Below are 12,327 nucleotides of genomic sequence, written 5' to 3'. Positions count from 1 at the left end.
TTTAGTGTGTCGCAGAGAACTAGTCGCTGTTGCCCTTCGACTCATTATGCGTCTTTCCTCTACATTTTTCTAGCGCTTCATTTAACCACAGTGATTCATTTGCCATAACGTACTGTTACCACCGACACAGTTCAAGGTTGATGATTACCCTATGATGATGAAGGCACGAAGGTTGCTGAGATGTATCTGTACATACAAAGAATCCAAATGACTTGGCGAAATTGCATTAGGCTTTCATGAAACAATTTTTCTTTCTTCGTAATTCGTGCTCGCTGCTGGTGTCGTGGTGGGCGACACGTGAGTCAAAGCGATTTGCTAGCTTTGAAGAGGCTGCTATGGCAGGAATGGACAAGTGTTTTCCTTTAGCATCCCGCGTGACATATACTGATAAACATAAAGTCTTATATAAAGTTTAAGTGGAGTGGCTTCAAATTTTCAGCCATATTTGTGGGTGACCATCGACAGGAATTATGGAGGCGAATAATTCCAGAAGCATGAAACACTAAAGCCTATTTTTTAGTTGTAATATGGTGATGCTATTATTTATACCTGTAGCGCCATGCTCCTGCCTATAGCCATGTTTCTTTATTTTTTTGTGCCACATGGGTGTTAAATAAAGAAATCTGTTTATCTGCTATCGTCCGAGGCTGCACTTCATCAGCGTGTACACAATGCAATATGGTTAAAAACGCACTTCGATAAACACATTCTTCACAGAAATGGCGATTGCTACATTGTAGAGGCATCGGGTTCACACTTGAACCATTGCCGTAAATTAGCGTTTCGTGAATGTTAATGATTTGTTCTCCCCTCGAGGTATATCCGGAATGAAAATGGCAATCCGTGGGATTGTGACTACAGATTTCCGAAAGACCGCGACGCAGTTTCCGAAATTCAAACGTCTGTTGTGACGAAATAGGTCGACACCATGGTCGTGTGATAGATGCACAATTTCACTCACACAGCTTATCCGAGTTCGAATCCCGTGTCTCGCTCGCTTCTCATTTAGTGTTTACGGCGCCACTTTTTCGCTGCGTACCCAACCCATTCTTGCAGGAGATGTCTGCTTATTCGCAAGCTTCTGGAATTGGGCTTCACCGCAATGGCGGTGACGTTATATATATACTGGCGACAGCGTCGCCATGCTGCGCGTGTTTTATCGAAGTCGACAGTTGGGCGTCATGTGTGTGGCATGTCGTGTGGAGCCTGACGCTCACCCGTAATACCCGCGCTGTGCTTACGCTCACAGGTACAGCGGTAGGTTGCGCAACGTTGTCGCAATAAAAGCGTGCCCCACATTGCACACAGTGAATTGGGAACGACAGAGCGAGCGAGTTATAGAGAGGGAGAGGGATGAGACTGGCGCGAAAAAAGCAGAGATGGCAAAATGAACAAACGATGCGATGTTGCCTGAGAAACAGAAGGAACGTGCGTGATGGCCCGACGACGGAAATCTACGATGATGCAATGCATTAGGCGGCTGGGCCGGATCTCATCGAGAACCGGATGTAGCGAAGGAGAACAAAAAACGGAAATAATAAACGACAGGGAGACCTTGTGGCGAGCAAGGACACGCTGTCGTCTCTGTTCTTCCTTTTTTTCTTGTCTGGTGAACAGTGAATGGAGAGGACGTAAAAAAAAGGGTGAGAAACCTGTTGACGAAAATGTGGCCCACGGCGACGTTGGCACCGACTGTACGGCGCTTGACAAGACGGACGCGACAGCCTTCTTGTCCGAGCGGACGCGCAAACGCCACCGTCGACGTGCATGATGGACGCATGCCTTGAAGAGGGACACACTCGCCCACGAGAGAAAAGAAAACGAGTAAAAAAATGAAGCAAGCTGAAATACAGGACAAATTGTGACCATAGTCGCGTGTCAGATGAAGAATAGGTTAATGGGAAGTGAAGAAAAAAAAATTGAAACAAAACGACTGTGGAAGTTGTGCGGGTTGAGGGCGGAGGGGGGGGGGAGACGTTTTTTTCTCGTGGCTACACTGCTGTGTTTTTTTCTCCCTCTTTCTTGGCAACGAGAGAATGCGTGGGACAAGTGGAATAATGAGTGGTGCTTTTCTATCGTTGCGGTGGGAAGCGCACTAATGACTCTTCGTAACGGTCGGAAGTTCTTTATACAGTGTAGAAAGTGAAAAGAAGCGAGAGATGAACGAGTGTTGTATACCTACACAACAGGCACTGCGCCGTGCTCCCGACTGGGCTGCAGAAATTAGGGGCCTTTCTCCTCGTCTAACCACTACCACCCCCACCACCACCATTCAAGGGCCCGGGAGAAACAAGCGCCAACTATGAGTGCCGAAATCTTCTAAACCATCAATAAGAAAAAAATAGAACGTGAAAAAAATAAGAAGCAGCAGCTTTAAATGTCCTGGGTAGCGCTGAATGAAAATAAAAACAAGCACCCCCACTGACACGTAACCGAGAAAATGTGACCATTTGCTACATCTTATGCATAGCTTCATGGAAAAGGTTGGTGACAGCTATTGGCAAGTGGGCTAAACGCGAACAGGTTAGATAAAATAGAAATAAGAACAAAAATAAAAACAAAGCATGCATGCAGGCATGCTCTGCCGTTGATAAAGGACAGACTGCAGTAGATCCATGTCACTAAGAAGTTAGGAAGAAATGAACGGATAAAGGTCAATTCTGCCGAAAAAAGTTGCCTAATGTTATGGCTAATGACAGATGGCATGCCTGTAGGCAAGACTGGCGGTGAGCGACGGCTGCTCTGGGAAATGAAAAGGGAAAATGTGGCGGTGTTCGTGCAAAGAGGACTGACATGTTGCGCAGTCCCCTTTCAGTCAGCGAAACACGAAGAGGTACGCACAATGAGAGTCGTTAGAACAGCGAGATTGACCGTGCATACCGATGTATTTGAGTTTAAGACGAAATTTCGACTTATTTGCAAGCGATAAGATGTAGCGGAGGCGGTGACACGATGGCGCAATGCGCCTGCCTGTAGAGGCAGACTTCGAACGCGGGAGTGCAAAGTAGGAATAAAAAAAACTCCCCCCCCCTCAAAAAAAAATTCCCCGTGTTGACAGAAGTGACTGACTCTGGAATTTTTCGTCACCGAAAAGTTCAGTGAATTCTGATGCTAAGCGAATCATTAGGAAAGCAGATCAGCCAATGCTTTTCTTCGAAGTTGAAAATGAAGTCTTTGTAAATCACCCCCAAATTCATTGCCTATTTCAAAGATGGTGTGGAAAAAAAACTGAGAAGTTGGTTTCACTTTCCTATTTAATCTCAAACGCTTGCTTTTGTGCATCAAAGGAGCATAAATGCATCAAAGGAGCATAAATTCGACTGTCAGGAACAACGATATGAACTTCGTCTGCACTTCGGGTTTATTAAAAGGAACATACACACAAGCACACAATTGTTATTATTTCCAGCTTTACAAACACACCGACGACGGATCGGCATCAGTTGTGTTTGCTAGGTAGAGGGGTATATTCTGTCCTGTAATGGTATATACTAGGGATGAGTAACGAGCACTTGAGTAGGCTGACTACGACTTGCAGGAGGTTAAAATCTGCGGAAGAGTGCACGAGAATCAAGAATGCACATATAAGAAGAAAAATAATGATGAAATAGTTGCCAGCTCATCAATTTCGGGATAAAATGAAAACTTCTAAAAAAAGTCTGTGGTGTATATTTATGAACTAAGAGACAAACGTTACTAATCAACCTTTCAAAGTTAAGTTTGAAGTGATAAAGAAAGCCATTGTAGGAAATTGTGCGAAACCTATTCAAAACGTTTAAACAGATAAAGTTGCTATACTTTATTAGAGTTAAGCAACAGTCGTGACAGCACAGATACGAAGTCGATATTGACCACGTGAGAAGACAAATGGGGTACCACGTCACTACGCCGGATATAATCAATCTTGTAACAGTGTTATGAAAGCCGGACGAATAATAGGCGCTTTGCGAACACTACGCATTTATGCAAGAGTGTAATGCGAGCCGAGCACAGTTTTCACCGCGTCCTGAATACACAGGCTCGAGTTACGTGCTCGGCCGTTCGACTTCTTCCAGAAAACCGTGGCAACGTAATCTATCTTCCGATGCACCACTCACGCAACAGCCGAGAAGGGCACGGCACAGAGAAATCGACAATCTCTCGGTTCCTGCGGCCCCAACAGTTTTTGTTACGTCATGGATGGGCAAACAACAGCGACCAACGTGAGTGTGGCAACTGGCTGCTGTATTTAGACTAAGGAAATGAGAGACAGACAGACAGAGAGAGAGAAAAAAAAAGAATTTCCTGAAGAGGAAAGCAACGTGACAGGATATTCATCTGCTGTTTTATTGTAGACACTGAGCAACAGCGTGGTATAGTACATAACTGACAGTGTTGTATAGGCGTTGTGCTTCGCATTCTGTGAACAAGTCAGCGCCATTGCTAAAAAAAAAAAATCAGAGTTTCGGAGCCGCATTGTTTTTATTTGTAGAAGAAGAGCGACAACGTGAGCGGGTTAGTGATCGTATACTCTGTAGCGCAAGCGTGTAAGTGCTGAAAGAAAACACAGCGAAGAAAGGAAGGCAGCGAGAGACGCACAGGATAGCTGACAACAGGCTACAGGTTACCTTTACCGTGCGTGTGAAGTTACAAAAGACAAGCTAGACGTAGTTTAAATCGGAGGTTAAAGGAGCACAAGGAGGACTTCAGCAAGACTGGGTGGGTGTTGGACCGCCGTGAAGACAAAGCTACGTGAGAAATTGCACTGGCATTCTAAATGTATAGAGAAACGTGGTGACATATGCATCAGCCAGGCCTCAGTTACCTTGCATGAAAATGAATTCACGCCTTTGAATATGTGTGGATCTTCTGATTTGACATGTGGGGTTTAACGTCCTAAAACCACCATATGGTTATGAGAGACGCCGTAGTAGAGGGCTCCGGAAATTTGGACCACCTGGGGTTGTTTAACGTGCAACCAAATCTGAGCACATAGGCCTACAGCAATTTTGTCTCCATCAAAAATGCAGCCGCCGCAGCCGGAATTCGATCCCGTGACCTGATATGTTCATCTTCTAATCGATGCCATTCTTACCTTGGTTTCATCAACTGACCTAGCAATTTATGACCAATTTCTAACTCGTGCTTGATACTTTTTTTTCACCTGTGTGTATACAGTATGTTTCACACTCAGGAGAAATATTGGAGTGCATTGCATCGCGATGCAGCCAGCGCTGCAATCGCGCATTCACAGACAATTGAGACGCGTGCTACTGAACCACATCGTCTGCGACGGCGGTGTGCGCTGGCCACATTGTCAGGCATGCAGCTTGATAATTTCATCGTTGCTGCGAGAACCATAGAGTTTCTCAAAATTAACTAGAGGGCACTCTGGCGCTGCGATCGTTCAGCGACCTTGCGAATGATGGGTAGCACACACATTTGCCTGGTCTTTGTACTTGCGGGCGGCGAATCGTACTTGCGGCTTCGTTTATTGCTGTGCTTCGGTTTTGTTTTGAAAGAAAAATTGAACCGTTTTGAACTTCGTGACCCAATTTGGAAAGGTGATTCGAAAAAAAGAAATAAAGCAGTGAAGCGCAATCGCTGAACATGTGCTGATTTTCGTTTCGTGAGAAAACAGCTTCAAGCCACACGAACACACACACAGAGCCAAAAGCAGGCCAGAAGTACGAATATTAGACAAATGTGTGTACTACCCATCATTCCCATGCTCACTGAAGCGCCGTGCGTTGCAGCTCCCCTAGACACTAGTGCCAGAGTTCCCTCTAGTGTATATTGGGAAACTCTAAGGCGAGAACTAGGCCGACATTTTCTCAGCCTTCCCTTGCGATAATGTGGTTCTAGAACCAGACTTTGACAGTATATGTTGGTTGCTCTTTCGAAACGCCGTGGTACTGAGTGCATTCACATATTTTTTTTTCACCGAGTGTGAACCGCAGTGCGCTGCGATGGAAAATATTATAATGAGCATGTACCACCCCTGGTATTTATTTCACGATGAACACGCCCCCCCCCCCCCACACACACACAAGGAAGCACTCTACAGTGACGGTCGTGCAGCTATGTTGGTTCAACACAATAAAGCAAACTAGAATGAGTTCATGAATGCTGTAGCTTAAAATAATGACCAGAAGTTGCTTCTTCTCGATGGCATTTTATCACTTGAGGCAACACTCACTCGGCGGCGCCTAAATTCACACGTGAAGCTTCAACTTTCACCTGATACCCTGTGATGTCCCCATCGACAGCGATGACAGCGCTCATTTTAGACGGCAGTGAAGCGTACTGTGACGCGATGAGAAATGGCGACGGACAAATTTGCCCGCTGCCTGACAATGCAGCCTGTGTGCTCCGTCGTAGCCGATGAACGCGGCACAACCATTCAACATAATGCCCCTCAAGCGTCTGCGCTCGCGCGAGCTGATGTGACTACTACGCTGGCTGTACCATTGCTGGCCGCATCGGGATGCCGTGCGCTATAAGATTTCTCCTAAGTGTGAAACAGACAGCACCTATATATTTGTATGTGCGCGTCGTAACCGATAAATGGAGCTGGTAGTAAGCGCTCACGTGCGTCTCTCGGTGTCTTGCTATCTTCGCTGTGTCGCCTTTCTTTCAGCACTTATGCGATCACGCTCAAAATTTTCTTCGTAGGCTGCTTCGAGATGGAAAGGGGAGAAGAGAGGAAGGTGAACGCTCTCATGCCACCTGGATGCACATGCAAACTGCAATGTTGGTCTGGTCATTCGGTGCGTGCCTCTGATGCAGGAGGTGCAAAGTTCGATGTCCATTGACACCGAGCGCTCGCCGCTTTTCCAATTAAGAGACACGTATCCTCTCCGGCGCTCAGAGTCGTGGGTATTTATTTCTCGAAATTGTGAAGCGTTTAACTTGTCCACTGTAGACCGTTTGAACGAGTGGGCGGAAGAAGCGTAATTAGTATTACTACTTATTGATACGTTTCCGATTATTCATTGCATTAATAATTAACTTGATGAGACATCTGTCAGGCACTGCAAAAAATTAAGTTGGTAGGTACTCAATATGGGTTGACTCATCTCAAATTGTAGGACATTTATTAATTTCACAATATTCGCACAGAGCTGATAGGAATATTAGCGCAGAGATGATACACGTCACTGGATTTGATGACTTTTTGGGATTTTTCTTCTTTTTGCCACAAAAGGTGGCACTCTGTGGTGCTCGGGACAATTTCATCACGGTGGTGTAACATATATGAACGTGTCCAGGCTTTTCCTGTGGACACATTCCGCTACAGACCACAGCGTCGTGGACTCAGTTATTGAGAGCTGACCCTTTTTCATGTTGAACGAGACATAAGAATGCTTATGGTCTGAACGCACCAACAAGTGCAAACAGGTGAAATAAACGGGGAGCCCTCATCCAAAAGGTGACGTGGAAACGAAGTAGGCACTAACTAATGTAAATCTGTAAATCACTTTAACCTTACCAGTAATACACTCAGATGCTTTATGTCGTTAATTTGGAAGTCACAGAGTTACTCTTTCTAAGGAAAGTCAAGCTCAAAAGTATATTTCTGAAATTTTGAATCGGAAACTCAAACGCTGGTCGTTGCTCTCACAAACAGTGATCTTTACTCTTTCACAGATATTGCAAAGTTCCTCCCCCCTTTTTCGCCTACGTTGGCCCAATGGAAGCTCCTGAAAGTTATCGCGGGAAGAGTTCTGGCTCTATCATAACAGAATACAATGCATATTTTGCTGTGATAATCATAATGAATGCCCTAGCGGACGCCGTCAGAATATGTGACGTACGTCAAGGAGAGTTCGTACGCGAACCTTAGAATGGCGTCATCACAGTTCTTTTTTTAAAATCTTCTCTTGCTAAACAGGAGAGCATATTCACGTGATGAGTTGAGTTTCATGCAGCGTGGACGAGTTATTTAATCCAATACGAGTAAAATGAGTTTTATAATCAGTGAATCTTTATATTGTTTTTTTTTGCTTTTGCGTTCTAAAACGTGAATTGAACATATATGTTCTAACGAGTATAGTAGCCTTTCATAAACGAATTTTATTTCTTTTTCTCCATCTCATCTTGCCTATTGCTCGGAGCTAATCGCGAATTAAGTCTTGCAAGATGCAAGAACTACAATATGAATTATATATCTAGCACAAATGTAACGAACGACACCACGAATGAGGAATAAATGACAAAAAAAAAAGATAATTGAAACAAATGTCGTAATATCGCAGAGTTAAAAAGAGATAGAAAGAATGTAACAGAAAGAGTACACCAAACGTGACACAGTGCAAGGCATTCGCATTAACAGGTTCTGATCGACGAGTTATAGTCGTGGGCGCTTCCTTCCTTCGAATTAAACTTTTTTTCCAGATGTTCTCCTTGTACCGTCCTGCTGTTCGGTGAATCCATTAGGTCTGGGGCAAAAAAGTATGGCTAAACTGATGGCAGTTTTCGTTTTGTGCCGCTTGCCTTTCTTTAACGAAGCGCAGGATCGAAAAAAAAATCACCATGTCTGGAGAACATCGATTAAGGCCGATCCGGAACGTTAAAGAAAACATGAAAAATTAAAAAATAAAAAAGAGCTCCTTGTCTCACTTCCACCCTTCATTTGACGTCCTCTCCCTCCGCTTTGTCTCCCATGTTTAATGTGTTTTTTTTTTCAGTTATAAAGGCGTTGATACGACAGGATGAAGAAAAAGAGCATATCGACCACTTTTTGTTTGTTCTACAGAAAAAGAAAGACAGGAACTAATTACGCAGATGCCAATTACCAAAATTTAAATACTACGAAAGTGTGATTCAGACAACAGTTCGCCACTGTTTAAGTCTTACTCTAAATGCAGATGCAGTAAAAACACAGCTGTAGGAAAGACCAGATCATGTAAGCTGAAGTTAAGGGCAAACAGCATAACGTGGATGAGCGCTGACTCTTGCATTTTTGAAGACACTCTATTGTTAGGTGTCTTGAAATGATGTTCTCTAAAGCTGCATTGAGAAGTGAAGCTAACGTTACTTATGTGGCAAGATATTGGCTATTGTCGGCTAGTACTGCTCAGTGTTGGTTACATTAGGGCTAGTTGTTACCAATGTTGCTGAATAATGGCGAGTGATGCGAAGGTGAACCTTCTGATCCAAATATTGTAGGTTTAGCCTTTACAGCTGGGAAGCCGTCTTTTCACACACTTTATTCGTACATTGATACAAAGACTTCACTACGGTCAAAGACTACAAATTGGGTTCATTACGCTGTGTTTGATCATTAGGATGATCAGTTTATCTTCTTCCGTGCACTGCCACTGAGGCATTTTAGACCGCCAGAGATGATTTCAGGAACATAATCCTACCCCCCTCCTTTTTTTTAACGGGGAGACAATAATACGACGAATAGGATATGAGCAACCACCAATGTTACCGTCATTGTTGTGCTAGGTAACTGCCATGTCCGCTACGGTATTACACCGTAAAACAACGCACGCTACACGTCAACGTACGCTCTACAAAGGATGCAAGCATTCCAGCGAGTCGCTCCTCTTTAGGAGTGTCAACTGCTTTAGCAAAATCTAGTTTTATCTGCTTTCTTTACACCATACGTTTTGTGTCTGTCATCGGGCATGAGAGGCGATGACTCCGCCGGAATAAGAGGGGACTTCCCTCGGGTATTCGGAACGCGGCCTTGGGCCGGCTACAGGCCTAATCCGGGGCTTCGTCGAGTGCCGCGCTGCGCCGTGGGATTTCGCGCATCCTTGGGTCGCGGCCCGCGTTTTCTCTTTCTTTCGCTCCTGTCGCGTACTTGCCGAGGCGCGACGGCTGCTGCAAACAGGCGCGCGCACGGCAGCGGAAAGGGGGACCGCTGAAAGGGGTGCAACGTGAGTATTCGAGGGGAAACTGGAGGGTTTAAGAAAGCAAGCTGCTTCCTCAGAGCTTATACGCCTTTATTTTTTATTTTTTTTTAATTTTCAGTGGCTTGAACGTGCGAGTTATCATCTCTCGAACACGAGGCGCGACAGACATTTGTACAGTTTCATTGGATATTCATCATCATCATCATCATCATCATCAGCCTGACTACGTCCACTGCAGGACAAAGGCCTCTCCCATGTTCCGCCAGTTAACCCGGTCCTGTGCTTGCTGCTGCCAATTTATACCCGCAAACTTCTTAATCTCATCTGCCCACCTAACCTTCTGTCTCCCCATTGGATATTACTTACTTCCAAACGTGGGGTGGTTTGCGTGGCTTTTCTTTAACGTAAAATAAGAAAAAAAAACAAGAAGAGTAAGTAGTAATATCAGGCCCAGCATCACTCGGAAGACAGCTCTACTATTGCAGTGTTTATTGACACGGACTCTCGTTTGAAGTTTTGTGTGAGCATGGCTCGGTGGTCCCCCAAAAAGGTTGTGCGGAACAGCAAACGCCTTTGATTATAGTAGTGTTGGATGGACTTAAAGGCTGGCACAAATGCCTCCAAGCAGGAAAACAAACAATGCTCAGCTTCTCATGCAATCGGCTTTCTCATGCAACTGTGCGGCTACGTTTTTTCGAGTTATCCTACGTGCGAGCGAAAACAGACAACATTGCTATTGCAGATGCCTGTTATTGAAACAAGCAGAAAACTGTAGTCTTGCCGAAATTGATGGTTGGCTTCCAAAGTAGTTGTCTCGGTGAACTTGGTTCATGCAAACGCCTTTAAGAAGAATTTAGGTTATATTTCCGTAAACACACACACACACATTAACCTTTATTGCATTTCTTGGTATGGTTGTTTTTAGGGTCGCTACGGGACATGTTGTGCGTGTTAGTGAAATTACTAGTGGAGCGAGGTTTATGAAAGTGACTTAAACTGAAGATGCCTCGCAAAACTGGATATCAGGGGAGATAGTTTATGCTTTTGAGAAATCTGAAGCGCGAAAGTAGACACACACATACATATATATGCTTAATGTTTCTTGGCGTTTTAATTTTCCCAGAACCGGGAGCAGTAAATATGCGCCGAAAGGTGGAGTAGAGTAGATGAACGAGGTACTCACGAGTTCCATCGAACCTGGTTGCGATGGTGTCCAGGAATGTGTTCTGGGGTGCGAGCAAGCCCTTTCGCGCAGGCATGGCTCCGCCAGGTCACGTCTCGGCCGAGCGCGCACCACCAAGGGAGGGCTGGCTGCGTAGGGCTTGACGAACGTATCCCACTTCAGGTCATGGTAAGTGGGACCGCAGCGACCCAGGAGCACCACGCGAAACTGTTCCGCACAGAGCGACACACTTTACAAAAGCTTCCTCCCCAGAACAACACGAACAGGTTGACTACAAGGACACAACGTGTTCGGGAAAAGCGGCCGCTTAAAGATGCCTTTCTAATCAAACAGGATGCCAGAGTAAATCCCGACTTGTCGCTTCTTGTGGTCTCCATGGGATGCGTACAGAAGGCATTTTGGGTGTAAGCAGGTCAATTGAACTTGAAACCTGTCGTCTGAAGGCTTTAATCGAGAGGAATGGAGTGCTTTGTGTAACCTGGTGAAAGACTAACACTCGTGTCTTGATTGAAGGAGAGTGCACATCGTAGGAGTGGAAGGGCAGACTGTCTGCGGGCATCGGAGCCTGTCTATGTGGCCGGGCCACAAATGAGGACTTGTCCGAGGGTGATCTTGCAGTTAATCAGTTGCCGAAGTGGCAGTCATTGCGGGTGCTGCAAGTCTTCTTGACAAACAAGCTAAAGTACACAGGAGTGGTAGCGCGGAGGTCTTCCAAGACGGCTTCAGGTGAAGTGGTCGTTCTTCGGTGGCGCGAAAAATCTTGCATAAGTGTAGAGCTTGCGTTCCATTAGGAAGAAGAGGTGCGCAAACGGTGATATGAGTATGCGGAGGATGTTTGCCGTGGTCGCGGAGAAAAAAAGGCAACAGGATGGAAAAGGCCTGCAAGGTCAGGTTTCCGTTTTGCAAACGAAGCGACTATTACAGAATTTCCCGCCGGTTAGTAGAATGTGCCGAGACGAAAGTTGACTTGTTCATGTGCTGGTGGGGATCACGTTCTTTTGTTTGAAGAACGTAGTGCACATACTGTCGTACCATTAGGTGCTGAAAAGGCAAGTAGGCGGCGTCGTGAAGTGATTCACGTTGACGGCTACATGCAAATGACAATGCGTAACCAAGAAGACGGGGAGTCCCACTTTTTTGAAGTACACCGCGCTACGTGAGAAACATCACACAATAAAACAAGATGTGGTATTTTGTAGTCTTCATTGTCCCGTGCTCTGCTCGTTATGAGTATTTCCACTTGTCCGTCTCCTTCCACGGTGGAGCTCTTGACACAGCTGTGGCCTTGTTACGTCC

At 45.3% G+C, this 12,327-nt stretch overlaps 1 protein-coding gene across 2 annotated transcripts in view; it reads right to left on the bottom strand.

Moving 5' to 3' along the window:
• Positions 1-12,327, bottom strand: part of LOC119188272 (Eag-like K[+] channel) — a 336,652-nt gene that overhangs the window by 57,334 nt on the left and 266,991 nt on the right. For both annotated transcript variants that reach the window (XM_075896039.1, XM_075896044.1), the window contains one exon: positions 11,032-12,327. This exon is cut by the window's right edge and continues 4 nt beyond it. In XM_075896039.1, coding sequence (XP_075752154.1) covers positions 11,032-11,107 — 76 coding nt within the window. In that variant the 5' untranslated portion in view covers positions 11,108-12,327. The remainder of the gene's footprint in view (positions 1-11,031) is intronic.

The sequence above is a fragment of the Rhipicephalus microplus genome, chromosome 1 (genome assembly GCF_043290135.1).
Source record: "Rhipicephalus microplus isolate Deutch F79 chromosome 1, USDA_Rmic, whole genome shotgun sequence".
Lineage (NCBI taxonomy): Eukaryota > Metazoa > Arthropoda > Arachnida > Ixodida > Ixodidae > Rhipicephalus > Rhipicephalus microplus.
Note: the sequence above shows the minus strand (reverse complement) of the source record. Positions and strands in the feature narration are given on the sequence as shown.